The following is a 15,707-nucleotide window of genomic DNA, read 5'->3' as shown; positions in this document are numbered from 1 at the left end:
AACAGATATTTGGAAGGTTTGAGGTGCTGCAGGGAGAAGGGGGAATCAGCAAGATTTGCCTCTCCTCCCCCTTTTGCCACTGGAAGCAGAAGTCTGAATGCAAGATCCAAAATGCCATATCACCTCCTTTATTTTATTTATTAGAACATTTGTAGATTGATTTTTGGCCCTGAAAAAGGTTTATGTTTATCCAAACACTTTGGTGGAGGGGAATTCAAATGGTTTTGAATGTTCAGACAATGAAAAATATTAAGATTGTTATGTAGCCTTGAAGCTACATGATAGGCAAAAAGTGAATTCAGACAGGAGATTCAGATGACGAGATTTGTTGTACTTCATTACTTTCCAACTGAGGGATTAAAATGAGTACTCATACAATTTGTCAAGAAATATGGAAGACTAAACAATGGCCCACAGACTGGAAGCGTTCAATATATATCCCAATTCCAAAGAAAGGGGATCCCAGGGAATGCAGTAATTATCCAACTATTGCCTTAATATCCCATGCAAGTAAAGTAATGCTCAAGATTCTACAACAAAGGCTCTTACCATATATGGAGCAAGAAATGCCAGACATCCAAGCTGGATTTAGAAAGGGAAGAGGCACCAGCAATCATATCGCAAACATACGTTGGATAATGGAACGGAGCAAGGAATTTCAGATGAAAACCACCCTGTGCTTTATAGATTACAGCAAAGCCTTTGACTGTGTAGATCATGAAAAACGATGGAATGCTTTAAAAGAAATGGGGGTGCCACAGTATCTGATTGTCCTGATGTGCAGCCTATACTCTGGACAAGAGGCTACTGTAAGGACAGAATATGGAGGAACTAATTGGTTCCCAATTGGAAAGGGTGTGAGACAGGGGTGTATTTTATCACCCTATTTGTTTAATCTGTACGCAGAACATATCATACAGACAGGGGAATTGGACCAAGATGAAGGAGGTGTGAAAACTGGAGGGAGAAATATCAATAATTTAAGATATGCAGATGATACCATCCTACTAGCAGAAACCAGTAATGATTTGAAATGAATGCTGATGAAAGTTAAAGAGGAAAGCACAAAAGCAGGACTACAGCTGAACGTCAAAAAGACTAAAGTAATGACAACAGAAGATTTATGTAACTTGAAAGTTACAATGAGGATATTGAACTTGTCAAGGATTATCAATACCTCGGCACAGTCATTAACCAAATGGAGACAATAGTCAAGAAATCAGAAGAAGGCTAGGACTGGGGAGGGCAGCTGTGAGAGAACTAGAAAAGGTCTTCAAATAAAAAGACGTATTACTAAACACCAAAGTCAGGATCATTCAGACCATGGTATTCCCGATCTCTATGTATGGATGTGAAAGTTGGACAATGAAAAAAGTGGATAAGAGAAAAATGAACTCGTTTGAAATGTGGTGCTGGAGGAGAGCTTTGCACATACCATGGACTGCAAAAAAGACAAATAACTGGGTGTTAGAACAAATGAAACCAGAACTGTCACTAGAAGCTAAAATGATGAAACTGAGGTTATCATACTTTGGACACATCATGAGAAGGCATGATTCACTAGAAAATATAATAATGCTGGGAAAAACAGAAGGGAATAGAAAAAGAGGAAGGCCAAACAAGAGAGGGATTGATTCCATAAAGGAAGCCACAGACCTGAACTTACAAGATCTGAACAGGGTGGTTCAGGACAGATGCTATTGGAGGTCACTGATTCATAGGGTCGCCATAAGTCGTAATCGACTTGAAGGCACATAACAACAACAACTCATACATCTGGGTAACTTACCCCTCTAATGGCAACATTTGTACTATATATGCACCATCTGTATGTCAACATACTGATGTAGTGAGCATTTGGGGAAAGAGGTAGTGCTTCTTTTTTGTTTACATGTTTTGCATAGAAGGCCGGCATCTATTCCCATCCTAAGGTGGATGCCATGATACAGACTGAAGACAACTGTAAGAGTTATTCTCATGCCAGAAGTAGCAACACAATGGCTTAGTTCACACATTATACCACAGTTAATGGTTTACCATGACTGTGCCCATCTGGGCTATTTTGCTCCTCCCTGCTAGTTATGTGGGAGGGAAAAAAACCACAATCCCTGGCTTAATGTTATGTCTAAACTATAAGAACATAAGAACATAAGAACATAAGAAGAGCCTGCTGGATCAGGCCAGTGGCCCATCTAGTCCAGCATTCTGTTCTCACAGTGGCCAACCAGGTGCCTGGGGGAAGCCCGCAAGCAGGACCCGAGTGCAAGAACACTCTCTCCTCCTGAGGCTTCTGGCAACTGGTTTTCAGAAGCATGCTGCCTCTGACTAGGGTGGCAGAGCACAGCCATCATGGCTAGTAGCCATTGATAGCCCTGTCCTCCATGAATTTGTCTAATCTTCTTTTAAAGCTGTCCAAGCTGGTGGCCATTACTGCATCTTGTGGGAGCAAATTCCATAGTTTAACTATGCGCTGAGTAAAGAAGTACTTCCTTTTGTCTGTCCTGAATCTTCCAACATTCAGCTTCTTTGAATGTCCACGAGTTCTAGTATTATGAGAGAGGGAGAAGAACTTTTCTCTATCCACTTTCTCAATGCCATGCATAATTTTATACACTTCTATCATGTCTCCTCTGACCCGCCTTTTGTCTAAACTAAAAAGCCCCAAATGCTGCAACCTTTCCTCGTAAGGGAGTCGTTCCATCCCCTTGATCATTCTGGTTGCCCTCTTCTGAACCTTTTCCAACTCTATAATATCCTTTTTGAGATGAGGCAACCAGAACTGTACACAGTATTCCAAATGCGGCCGCACCATAGATTTATACAATGGCATTATGATATCGGCTGTTTTATTTTCAATACTATGGCTTGTTTCACTCAAACAAACCAAGAAAGGTAAGCCGAGAATCTTGGTTACCATGATCCCTGGTTTGGATGTAATGCTAACCCAGCCATCATGGTTTGTTACTCCCATGCACTAGCAGGAAGGAGCAAATGTGCCCAATTTGGCACATTCACTGTAAACCATTAACTATGGTTTACTATGATCTGTAAATGCAGCCTATGTGTGGAAAGGACTCTTAGCTTGTAACCTATGAACTACCCAAACTTAACTGAAATGTGTTTCAGTTATATGCAATCTAAAGTTACCATACAGTAAAGTATTTGTGGTAAAATGTATATTTATTGCTAATATGAAACATTTCATAATGAAAACTGGACATTCTTATTATTTAACAGAAAGAAAGACATTACCTACTTTCCTTTCACTCAAAGAGTATTGTTTTGGAAAAAGAGAGTTGGTTGGACAATTATTCCTTCTGCCTCCATAATGAGAAGACATATGCAATGCTGTTTGACACTGTGATATTTGTAAGACAAAGTTAAGGTCAAAGTTGCTGAAAAGTCTCCAAATTCCAGTGTGGTTTATCATAAAGAGTTGACCGCTGCTGAGGCTGTAGTCAGTTCAAGCTTCTGTCCATGGATCCAATCATGCTCCCACGCATATACTCTTCTTTGCCAATAAAAAAAATATCTAGAAGATTATTCAGGGGGGTTTCATACAAAGTTTCTAACAAGATATTCCTTTATATGGAATTCATTTTCATGCCCAGAAGGGACATGGCTTCATAATCTTAAAGATGTTCCGTGATTTTCAGGACAAATACATAGATATATTTCAGACTGTGTCTGAAAGGAAGATTGGCACCCATGGTTCATTTAGCCCTCCCCCCTTTTGCTCTTCAACAGACAGTGCTGTCTTCTGGGGTTCGCATTAAATTTGTTGTCAAGTTTGTTACATTCTTTGTCCCACAGAGTTATATGGCAATCCTGAAATCTATATTCTGGGTTAGGATTATGTATGGAAGTTTTCATTTGGTTTTCTATTACGTTTTGGTATTTGGAAAATCACTTTTCTAACATGAGAATTGTGATATTTTCAATGGCAGTAGTGTGGTGTAGTGGTTAAGGTGTTGGACTACGGTTCAAATCCCCACATAGCCATGAAGCTCACTGGGTGACCTTGGGCCAGTCACTGCCTCTTAGCCTCATGAAAACCCTACTCATAGGGTCGCCATAAGTCGGAATCGACTTGAAGGCAGTACATTTACATTAGCAGAAACATTCATAGACCAGCATGAAGCTTCCCTTTACCCCATATTTCTTTTCATCCACTAAACTGAAAATCTCTCTCCTCCTCCTACTTATTACTGGATCTTTTGTGCTTGGTTTCAGAATTTTATATTAGGACTGGGACAACTGCAAGTTGTGACCATCTAGCAATAAGTGAAAATTCCCAAAACTAGTTGAAAAGCAAAGAGAAGTACCCCATTTCCTATTTGCCTTCTAGATACAGGCATCAGACATCTGCACAAACCCTGCATTATATTTGAACAAAGATACAATTGTCTGTATTAACTTTGTAAGTTGAACTCAGCTCTGTATTATAATACAATTCACACACAAATTCTAATTTCATCCAGCAAAGAAGTCTTTTGAATTGACTTGAGTGTGGTGTGACAATTTCTTAACCAAGAGATGCAACTGTCAAGAAGTAGACATGTTCAAGAGGCAATTGTTTATACTATAGATTGTGTTCAGGAAGAACATTTTTAGTTGAGGTTATGCTGATTTTAATTGACCTGGTATCTTCAAAGAAATTGGGAGAACTTAAAATGATTTATAATTAAAAAGAACCAAATACAAAAGTTTCATCCAGCAATTCCTGCATTATTCCTATTTCAATCAAGTACTGTAATTATTCTCCAGTGAACATATCATTTTTTTTCTTTTTACTAAGGCAGGGCTCACCAACCTGCCTTGCAGGTAGCCCAGGATCTGAGCTTTCATTTTTTAAAAGATCACATACCTGTAAGTAAGGCATTTTGGGATTGGAATGTATCACCTATGATATTTTTGCCAATATAGTTTTACATTATTTAATGTATGTTATTTTTAAAAAACTGAAAAATGGAAAAAAAATCATATTGAGTTGCCTTAAATATTTAACAACCAATCTCCAGATCAGCTGTTCTGAAACTGGGCGTTTTCCACCAATAAAGGGTGAAATAGTACTTGTACCAGCTGGATGTCTCTAGAGAAGAATTTCTGATATTAGAAATATCTGCCATTACTTCTGATCCTTCAAAACAATTTCCTCATTGAATGAAGACTGGGACAATACTGAAAAGGTATTTTGAATATAAGTTAGGAATGAGGCCAACTTAGATATATTAGCAAGACTTGTAGATACATGTACACACACACTAGGGACTCCCACCCCTGCATGCTTTGCATGCCAATCCTAGCACTAAACCCCAGGTACACCAAGCCCATCCAACTCCTCAACCTCCTCGCCAAATCCCCCACTGCCCTCAGGCCTTGCCAACCTTCCTTTCCCCTTAGATCTGGCCACGCCTCCTTCCCCCCCCCCGACCTCCTGCAAGGACAGAAGAGGCAGGCAGCCAGGAACAGTAGCCTGGTCTGTCCTGACTGTTCCTCCATGGCTTGCCTGCCCACTGCCACTGCACTCACTTATCTGCCATGCCTGCCACCCACCGTGGCCCCATAGCATTGCCTCTTCCTTGCAAGCTCATGTCTCCTGTAGCCTGGATCCCACCCTGCCATTGCCTGGCTTGCCCCCACTTCGCTTGCTCACCCCGGGAGTCACTGCCTCGCTCACTCCCCCATGGGATATCTATGACAAGATCCCATGAGACACTCAGTTTAAGAGACAAATTAAGAAAACTGTGTCTACGTGTACTCTCATTGATTTCACAGTAAATCATGCTGGATACTGATTATATAACCATTAAAATACAGAAAGACAAACACAAACAAAACCATTCATCCTTGTGAATTACAGACCTTTATTAATTTGCATGTAATTTATTTTCAAATGTACTTTTGGTAGGCAATGGACAAGAGGATGAGCCTAAATGCAATGAAGATTCTCCAAGCAAAAAGAGAGCCTATTTTCTTCCTTAAAAAAAATTCCAGGAGCCTACTTATTTGCTTTAAGCAATTGGAACCTGTGTATCTCAAAAGAGCACTTTTTTACTTCTGGCCTGTGTTATCAAATTCTACCACAAAAAGAATGTAATTAATAGCAAAAGCTATGTGGCGACCAAGACATTCATACAAACTGAAATATTCCAAATGTATCTTTAAAAGAAAAAGACATTCATGGTTTCACAATGATGTGAGTGCATTTTAGAAAACTGCAATGCAATTGTATCTCAGAATAAACAGAAATAAATTAAACAAAATGTACCATTTATTAATGTAATTTTGGAATTCAAAGCCATTTCACTACCATCAGAGCATGTTATTTCTTGTGTGTTTGTAATTTCCAGCATGCAAGTTTTTCAATCTTAGTAAGTCATCTAAAGATTGTGGACAAGTAGAACACTGGCCCTGGATATCAAATATCATCAAACCTATGTCTATGTTAGTTAGTAAAAAGCAATGCGTGGGTCAAAGCTGTTACCACTATGCATTAAAAACTATTCCACAACAGCAATAAAGCACATTGGCAGTGTAATGCAGTGCACTTCTAAATATTTCCTGTATTCCTCATACAATTAAAGATGGTTAGCTTTTGGGTCTTGTGCCTTAAAGTTATTCAAGGTATAATACAGTAATCTCAAAATAGCCTGCTTAAGTAAATATGGCCTTCAGCCAAATGATGCTTTATAAAACACTCTTTTCTAGTATGATTCAAATGGAAAACCCTTTAACCTTTACATCCATAAAGAAAAAAACTCCTGAATGATTACTGGTTTTGTGAAGAACAGCAAAGGTTCTAAACAGAAATATTAGTGGACTAAAAATAAAAGAAGTTTAGATGGATGTCTTACAGTTTAATATAAAAAAGTCAGTGAATAAGTTAATGAATATTTAATTCAAACATTGGTTGCTTTCATTTACAACTAACCGAATGTACATATATATTCTGTTTTTTTCACATGTGCCATGAACGGACCCTTTCCCTCTCGCAGATTTACAAACAAGCATGGTGCTTATGAAAAGGCTGTCATGGGCTGAAGGCTTTATAACAGTGATTTCATTCTTTAAAAAAAAGTCATCAGACCAAAATAAAATCATTTAAATGAATTACTTTCCTGAGCATCTTAGAATTTGGAATGTGCTGAAAAGTCACAATAAATAAGTCAAAAGTTTAACAAACTTAAAATGTGCTTCTAAGTAATGTAAAGTAAATTATAAAATCTATTTCATGACAGATACATGGCCTTTTGTGTTAGCAAACTTAAAAGCTTATGTGCCAAATAAATTTATGATGTACCTTTCTGGGAGTAGAGGCCAAATTGCTTGTACAAAAAATATACAACATTAAAACCTAGCAAGTAAACTACCTGACAGCTGTTGCTTTTAATATTGCAAAGTATTCATGGAAAAAATAATATTAAATAGAATGATAAAAATAGATTTAAGCAGCAGTGAGATTGCAGAGAAAGTGAACATGTTAAGTGACCCAGGACTCTTGAGACACGGATAAAATCTGATCTTATAAAAAAGATGAAAAAAGAAACCCAATATGTGAATATTAATTTGATTCCCAAAAGAAAATTCCACAGTGTGTAAACTAATCATTACTCTTTAAATGTAATTTCATAGAAACCACTTAAAATATACAATCAACATCTTGCTTAATGATTATTGACTGTATTTCCTGCTCCCAGTGTGTTCCGTCAGAGTAGTGCACTGGAACCACAAGATTAGGACATAACTAGCGAAGATAATTCATCCATGTTGAGCCTTAACACAATTATGTTTGTTCAAATCCTGATAAAAGTAGTATAGCAAACAACAGAATACAATACACAGTGGTGGTTTAAAATATTAGTTGATGCCTACAAGCTCTGAGAAGGGAATTTGCCAAAGGTATGTTGAGAGCACACCAAAGCAGAAGCAGTGCTACTAATACATGAACAAACTATTCCACCCTTCCTCCCAAAAGTAGTCATTTAACCCATCAAACCTGTTGACTGCATTACTCTGGCCAGCACACATCTGAGTATGATGAAGGCACCAGTAATTTATTGCTCCCTTGTTTTAAGTTAAAAAGTATCTGCCCATGACTAGATGCAAGCTCTAGACAATCGTCACTGTGAAACAGGAAAAAAGAGTGGAAGACACTCTGAAGGGAATGTAGTAAACTTTTTCTGTTTCTTTGAAATCAATGCATCATGGATTATACCCCCAATTGTGTTATTTATTCTCAATAGTCTAGAAGATCTAACTTCAGCAAGAATGTCTCAACTCATACCTTTATGGCATTACATAAATGTTCTTTTAACTTAGAAGAACAGCCCACATTTCCCCCCAAGATGTTTCATTGTTCCTGCTCCCCTCTTTTAAGTTTCTGTGTAATAACAAGACTGGAAATAATATGCTAATACCAAGTGGTGTCCCATGCCTTCCCCATAGCCTAACTTCTCCAGTAAAAACAACACCACCACATTCTACAAACATCTGCCCTTCTACTTTTCATCAACTTCAAATGCTGTTGAATTTTGATGTACCCAGATATTTAACAACATCATAAGTGCAATTCCCTTCTCATTTCTACTTGTTTTGTTGACAATGCTCTTATTACATACCGCTTGTATGGGAGAAACATAGCCTAACTAGCACCCATAGACCAATGGTGTAGGAGCAACGTATTTCTTTTATTATTTTAGTACAATGGTATCCCCTTATTTAGGTGATGCCATAAACCTCTAATACTCTGCTGTTAATTCTAGATGCTCAAATGTGACTATAAAAATTCATTATAAATACTAGCAAAGGCAAACAAGTTTTGAGAAAATTGCAAATGACATATGTTGTGGTTTACACCACTTTGCCAAGTAGGTACCACATGCAGCAATATTTTACAGTGACAATGTTATTTGTAGTGAAATAAGAGATGGCACATTTAAAAGTATGTCCTAGCTACTATGATCCTATGGAGTCAAGGATAACAAAAAAGAAAAATAAATTTAAAGAAGTAAAGCCTCTCAAAAAGAGGTCTCACTATCAGTTCAACCTGGCAGAAATGTCTTTTTAGATGCTGCTGTGCATTAACTTCCTTCCTTAAGCATTTTTCTTAATAGTTTTTGAAAAATCTAGGAGCTTTAGCCAGTAGAGAAAGTGATGCTTACATCACCTTCTATAGATATCTTCCAACCACTTTTCATCATCTTGCTCCTCATCTTCTGTTACTGGCTCTTCAGTTTCCAAAGGAGAAGGAATGACAAATTCTGGTCTAGGAGAAGAGTTACTGTTTGAAGATCGTAGTCCAAACTTGCGCTTTAACAGATGAAACTGCTCTTTGACATAGTAGTAAAACTCATATTCATATTTCATGCGCTGGTACAGGATCTGCAGAGATTCTGGAGAAGGGACGGTTTTTTTCACTGTCACAGTTAGATTGCCGAGTTTTCTATGTTCTGTAAGAGATTTACATACAGAGGAATTTGGTCAACATAGCTTGTTCAAACATAAATAGCAATGAAGAAAAGTGACATTTTATTCATTATTTTATTGAACTGCCAACACTTCCTATCAGTCTCAAGCTGCCCTCTGCTCATAAATATGGGCTTCCAAAACAAACAAACAAACAAGTATTCAATAGATTGCAAATGCTTTGAAACTGAAATCTTGGCTTTGGCTAATGTAAGGAAGCAAGCATTTGGTCCAGGAAAGGATGCCACTGGGTAGCTTTGGGTAGGAAGCATTGAAGTGGGAAAGACCCAAGAGCAATAAAGTGGAAAGACTGGAGGAGGTGTGCACTAGCTTGTTTGTTGACCCAATAAACTTCTCTTTTTAACTGAACTACAGGAGTGACTACCCTCTTGTAAGGAAACCCAGGCTACTGAGTGTGGAACCTTGTGACACAGAATTGCCTTCGGATAGACTGGATAGGACAATCCCATTGCATTCAGTGGGAATAGTTAGTCATGATAACTAAGCTGATACTAATGGAAATCTAGTGCGAGAAACTGGATTCAACCTGATAAAACTAGCGGGAGGTGAGAGGAAAAGCAAGAAATGCAATTAAAAATTTCTTGCAATTAAAAATGCAGCCAAGAGAAAGGAAGGAATGTATATATGCTAGGAGAGATACACCTATATGGAAAGACCACATAACGTATCACGGGCTATTTATCTAACTCTTTTTGGTATGTGTGTGTGAGAGAAAGGGATGCAGGCAAATACCACCTCAAACCCTGCTCTGGCTGGCTTTCCCTTCTTACTCCTACAAGTCTAGCAGAGGCTGATCCTTTAGGGCAAATGGAGCACTGCCCCACCAAGTGCAGTCTTGATTCCCTCAAGCCTACCTGCTTTGCTTCTTTCTTACATCTAGTCCAGGGAGTGGTCCTGGCTCTCTGCTTCCTACTACTTAGTCTCAATGTTGTCATTATAGCAGCTAGAACTCAGCAGGGAGTAGGATGGGTACAATATTAGAGTACACTGATCCTGCTTGTTGGCCTTTGTCTTTTCAGCCCAATAGTCTCAATGGGAACCAACTACCAGTCAGAGCTTGGAAAAGTTACTTTTTTGAACTGCAACTCCCATCAGCCCAATCCAGTGGCTATGCTGGGTGGGGCTGATGGGAGTTGTAGTTTAAAAAAGTAACTTTTCCAAGATCTGCTACCAGTATACAAGTCCATGTATCATCAGCCGCTCTCTGGAAAAGTTTCTAGTAGAGAGAGGAATGTAGGCAAAGAAGAAACCGATCCCCTTCTACCAATTGCCTTGTGTCAAGTATCCTGAGGAAATCTTGTAAGCCACTTTACAAATGAATAAATAAATAGATAAAATGCTGCCCTAGATTTGCTGGAATGTTCACGGATGGCTCTAGTTTGAACATACTTTTTTTTTTCTTTTGAAGGCCTGCAAATTTTAGCAAAAAAGAAAAAAAGAAAAAGAAAGCCTATATGAATTAGGAAATCCTTTCAATGCAGCAAACTGGAGAAAGCTGGAATGCACATCAAAGCTCTTCGGCATGTGTGTTTTCCATACAGATTTCTATGTCCAACACCTGAATGTTTTGTGGTCCAAAGCAGAGATCTGTGATCAGATTTCCCAATTACATTTCTTTTCCTTTAAATGTAGCGTTTCTGAGAAAGGAGGGCATATGATTATGGATGTGATGTTCTCCACACCATTTCCCCAATTCAAGTCATTCCTAAAGTTGCTGTCAGCAACAGTGATGGGGGAAAAATGCTACAGAAATGCTACAGAAACCATATGAGTATCTGTCTTTTTCTTGCTGTGGCTAATAGGCGCATTAGGGAGGGATGGCAGTCAGATTTAAATGAGGAACACTATACAGGAGGATAGGCTAACCTTCCTTTCCTCCAGCACTGCAGCCTTGATCTAAATTGTCTACCGCTTGCTGCTTTTTACACAAAGACAGACAATGGGAGAGCTACTCATGGATCTCCCAAGTCATCTCTAGTTTGGGCCTTTGGAACGTGAAGGTTTTAGCTGTTGTGTGAATGATTTTTAAGAAACAGGCAGCGTGGAGGGGACCAAAGTGGAATCTGAACAATGGTATGGGAGGAGAGAGGAGACCTGAATGCTTTCTCTGACTGCAGTCTTGGTTAGAATTGCACACCCTCTTGTTCCCCCTCTACTTGCCATGGGAGGAGAATTCCCACTATGAATAGCAGCCAGGAGGCCCGCAATTCCAACTGATGCTGTAGAGGGACAAAGAGTTAAAGCACCCTCTCTCATGCCGGGTATTTATTATACAGCCCCCTCAAAAAAAAAAGCAAGCTAAAAATATGAACTTCATCTTCTAGTTGGGCCCTGAAAGATTTCCATGGAGGACATTTGAGACCTGAATGCTGCAAAACTATTTCTATGAAGGCTCTCCTGTGAGAAGTTCCATCCCATTTTAATAATTAAGGCACATTTTTCAATTCATTCCCAATAACAGTATCTTTTTATCTGATTTTTTTAAAAAAATTCTGCCTTATCCTTGAAGAATCAGAAGAATACATGTCTCTCTGCAAATCTACAGTGCCTTGCAAAAGTACTCAGACCCTGACCAATGCTCTCATGTTACTGAATTACAAATTGTACATTGTAATTTCGTTCTGTATATTTTATTCTGAAACACTGAAACTCAAAACAATTATTGTAAGGTGACATTGGTTTTATGTTGGGAAACGTTTGTAAGAAACAAAAAACTGAAACATGTCCCTTGCATAAGTATTCAACCCCCCACATTAATATTTGGTAGAGCCACCTTTCTCTGCAATAACAGCTTTAAGTCTTTTGGGGTAGGTATGCACCAGCTTTGCACACTGTGTTGGAGGGGTTTTGGCCCATTCTTCTTGGCAGATTCACTCCAGGTTGTTCAGGTTGCTTGGATGTCACTTGTGGCCCCCAATTTTCAAAGAGCTCAACAGATTCTCAATGGGATTGAGATCAGGACTTTGACTGGGCCACTGTAGGACATTCACCCTTTTGTTCTTGAGCCACTCCAGTGTTGCTCTAGCCTTGTACTTGGGATCATTGTCCTGCTGAAAAGTCAATTTCTTCCTAAGCCTCAGTTTTTTAGTGGACTGAAGTAGGTTCTCTTGCAGTATTCCCTGTATTTTGCTCCATCCATTCTTCCTTATTTTAACAAGATGCCCAGTCCCTACTGATGAGAAGCATCCCCACTGCATGATGTTGCCATCACCATACTTCACTGTAGGGATGGTGTGTCTTGAGGCATGGGCAGTGTTAGGTTTGCACCACACATAGCGCTTTGCGTTTTGGCCAAAAAGCTCTGTCTTGGTCTCATCTGACCACAAAACCTTTTCCCACGTTGCAGCTGGGGCACTCTCATGCTTTCTGGCAAACTCCAGACGTGCTTTCAGATGGTACTTTTTGAGTAACAGCTTCTTTCTTGCTACCTCCCCATATAGGCCAGTGTTATGCACAGCTCTTGATAGGGGTGACTGGTGCACCATTACCCTACTCCCAGCTGCTGAACTCTATAGCTCCTTCAAAGTGATTGCTGGCCTCTCTGTAGCTTCCCTCACAAGTCGTTTCCTTGTTTGAGCACTGAGTTTTGAGGGACAGCCTGTTCTTGGTAGTGCTTGGGTGGTATGATGCAGCTTCCACTTCCTGATTATTGATCCAACTGTGCTCACTGGGATATCCAAACAATTGGATATTATTTTGTACCCTGTTCCTAATCTATGCATTTGTATTACATTATCTCTTATTTCTGTGGAATGCTCTTTGGTCTTCATTTTCCTCCAGATCCACAGCCTGATGATCCTTCAACAGTGGAGTTTTTATCTTGACAATGTGGCAGCAACTTTAATGGGTCACAGGTGGAGGCCAATGGTACGGTAATTGTGTCCTCGATAGGGCAGTTTCTTTCATCTGTGTAAACTGGGATCTTCCAAAGCACAGGGCTTGAATACTTATGCAAGTAACACGTTTCCGTTTTTTATGTTTCTTACAGACATTTCCCAACATAAAACCAATGTTACCTTACAATAATTGATTTTGAGTTTCAGTGTTTCAAAATAAAACATCATTTATTTATTATTTGATTTATATCCCACCCTTCCTAGCAGGAGCCCAGGGCGGCAAACAAAAGCACTAAAAACACTTAAAACATCATAAAAGACTTTAAAATACATTTTAAAAAATTAAAAAACATTTTTTTAAAAAAGCTTTCAAAGCATCTTTTTTTAAAATAAAGGTTAAACACACACACACACACATATATAAAAGGTTAAAAACATATTAAAAAGAAATTCCAACACAAACGCAGACTGGGACAAGGTCACAACTTGTTGAAAGAGGAGGGTCTTCAATAGGTGCCAAAAAGATAACAGAGATGGCGCCTGTCTAATATTTAAGGGGAGAGAATTTCACAGGGTAGGTGCTGCAACACTAAAGGTCCGTTTCCTATGCTGTGCAGAACAGATAAGATGGTATCTGCAGAAGGCCCTCACTTGCAATGCGCAGTGATCAACTGGGTATACAAGGGATAAGATATCCTGGTCCCAAGCTGTATAGGGCTTTGTACACCAAAACTAGAACCTTAGCCCAGTAGCAAATGGGCACCCAGTGCAATTCTTTCTGTAGCGGGGTGACATGTTGGCAATACCCTGCCCCAGTGAGCAGTCTCGCTGCCACATTTTGCACCAACTGCAGCTTCCAGACCAACCTCAAGGGCAGCCCAACATAGAGCGCATTACCGTAATCCAGCCTGGAGGTTACCAGTGCATGGACAACAGTGATCAAGCTATCCTGGTCCAGAAATGGCTGCAGCTGTATTACCAGCCAAGGCACTCCTAGCCACCGAGGTCACCTGGGCCTCCAGCAACAAAGATGAATCCAGGAGCACCCCCAGACTATGGACCTACTCTTTCAGAGTGAGTACAACTCCATCCAAAGCAGACAACTGACCAATTATCTGACCTCGGGGACCACCAACCCACAGCGCCTCCATCTTGCTAGGATTCAGACTCAGTTTATTGGCCCTCATCTTGCCCACCACCAAGTCCAGGCAGCGGTCAAGGGCTTGCACAGCCTCTCCTGATTCAGATGTTACGGAGAAATAGATCTGGGTATCATCAGCATACTGCTGAAACCTTGCCCCAAATCTCCTGATGACTGCTCCCAAAGACTTCATATAGATGTTAAACAGCATGGGGGACAAGATAGTACCTTGCAGCACCCCACAGCACAACTGCCAGGGAGCCAAAACACTATCAGCCAATGCTATTCTCTGAAAACAACCTTGGAGACAGGACTGGAACCACTGTAAAACACTGCCTCCAATACCCATCTCACCAAGTCAGCCCAGAAGGACACCATGGTCAATGGTATCAAAAGCCGCTGAGAGATCAAGTAAGAATAACAGGGTCACATTCCCCTGTCCTTCTCCCGATAAAGGTCATCCATCAGGGTGACAAAGGCTGATTCAATCCCATAACCAGGCCTGAACCCAGACTGGAATGGGTCAAGATAATCTGTTTCATCCAAGAGTACTTGCAATTGCTGCGCCACAACCGTCTCAATCACCTTCCCTAAGAAGGGTGTATTTGCGACCGGTTGGTAATTGTCGCAAACCAACGGGCCCAGGGTGGGATTTTTCAGGAGTGGTTGGATCCCCTCCTCTTTCAGGGAGGCTGGAACCACTCCCTCCTGCAATGATGTGTTAACCACACCCTGGATCCACTCAGTCAACCCCCCTCAGTACGCTTTAATAAGCCAAGAAGGGCAAGGGTCGAAGGGACACGTTGCTGGCTGCAAGCACCTTGTCTATGTCACCAGGCCACATAAACTGAAACTGTTCTGAAGTTGCAGCAGACGTTGCACTGGACACCTCATTGGGGACTACAGTAGATGTGGATGGGGCATCAAGACTGCTACAGAGGAGTTCATACAGAACGAAATTACAATGTACCACTGTAATTCAATAACATGAGAGCATTGGTCAGAGGTATGATTATTTTGCAAGGCACTGTATGTATTTATATATAAAAAGGCAGAGCAATTCCCCGCCCCCTAAACAACCCCCAACCTTCTGAGCTGTGGGCAACATTCACTTGCCATTATAGTTCTAGTCATACCTTGCTGGCTTTTCATTTGTTTACATTAGTTTATAGTCTCTTTAAGAGACTCTTAATAAAAATCCAAAGTAACTCACAAATGTGCTTGTGAAGTTTTCCCCTCCC

At 40.0% G+C, this 15,707-nt stretch overlaps 1 protein-coding gene across 1 annotated transcript in view; it reads right to left on the bottom strand.

Moving 5' to 3' along the window:
• Nucleotides 1-5,855: 5,855 nt before the first annotated feature.
• UST (uronyl 2-sulfotransferase) overlaps nucleotides 5,856-15,707 on the bottom strand; it is a 245,445-nt gene continuing 235,593 nt past the window's right edge. Inside the window, exon 8 of the mRNA XM_061624081.1 lies at nucleotides 5,856-9,452. Coding sequence (XP_061480065.1) covers nucleotides 9,166-9,452 — 287 coding nt within the window. The 3' untranslated portion in view covers nucleotides 5,856-9,165. The remainder of the gene's footprint in view (nucleotides 9,453-15,707) is intronic.

This window comes from Rhineura floridana, chromosome 4, assembly GCF_030035675.1.
Source record: "Rhineura floridana isolate rRhiFlo1 chromosome 4, rRhiFlo1.hap2, whole genome shotgun sequence".
NCBI lineage: Eukaryota > Metazoa > Chordata > Lepidosauria > Squamata > Rhineuridae > Rhineura > Rhineura floridana.
This window is presented reverse-complemented; position numbering and strand designations above follow the sequence as displayed.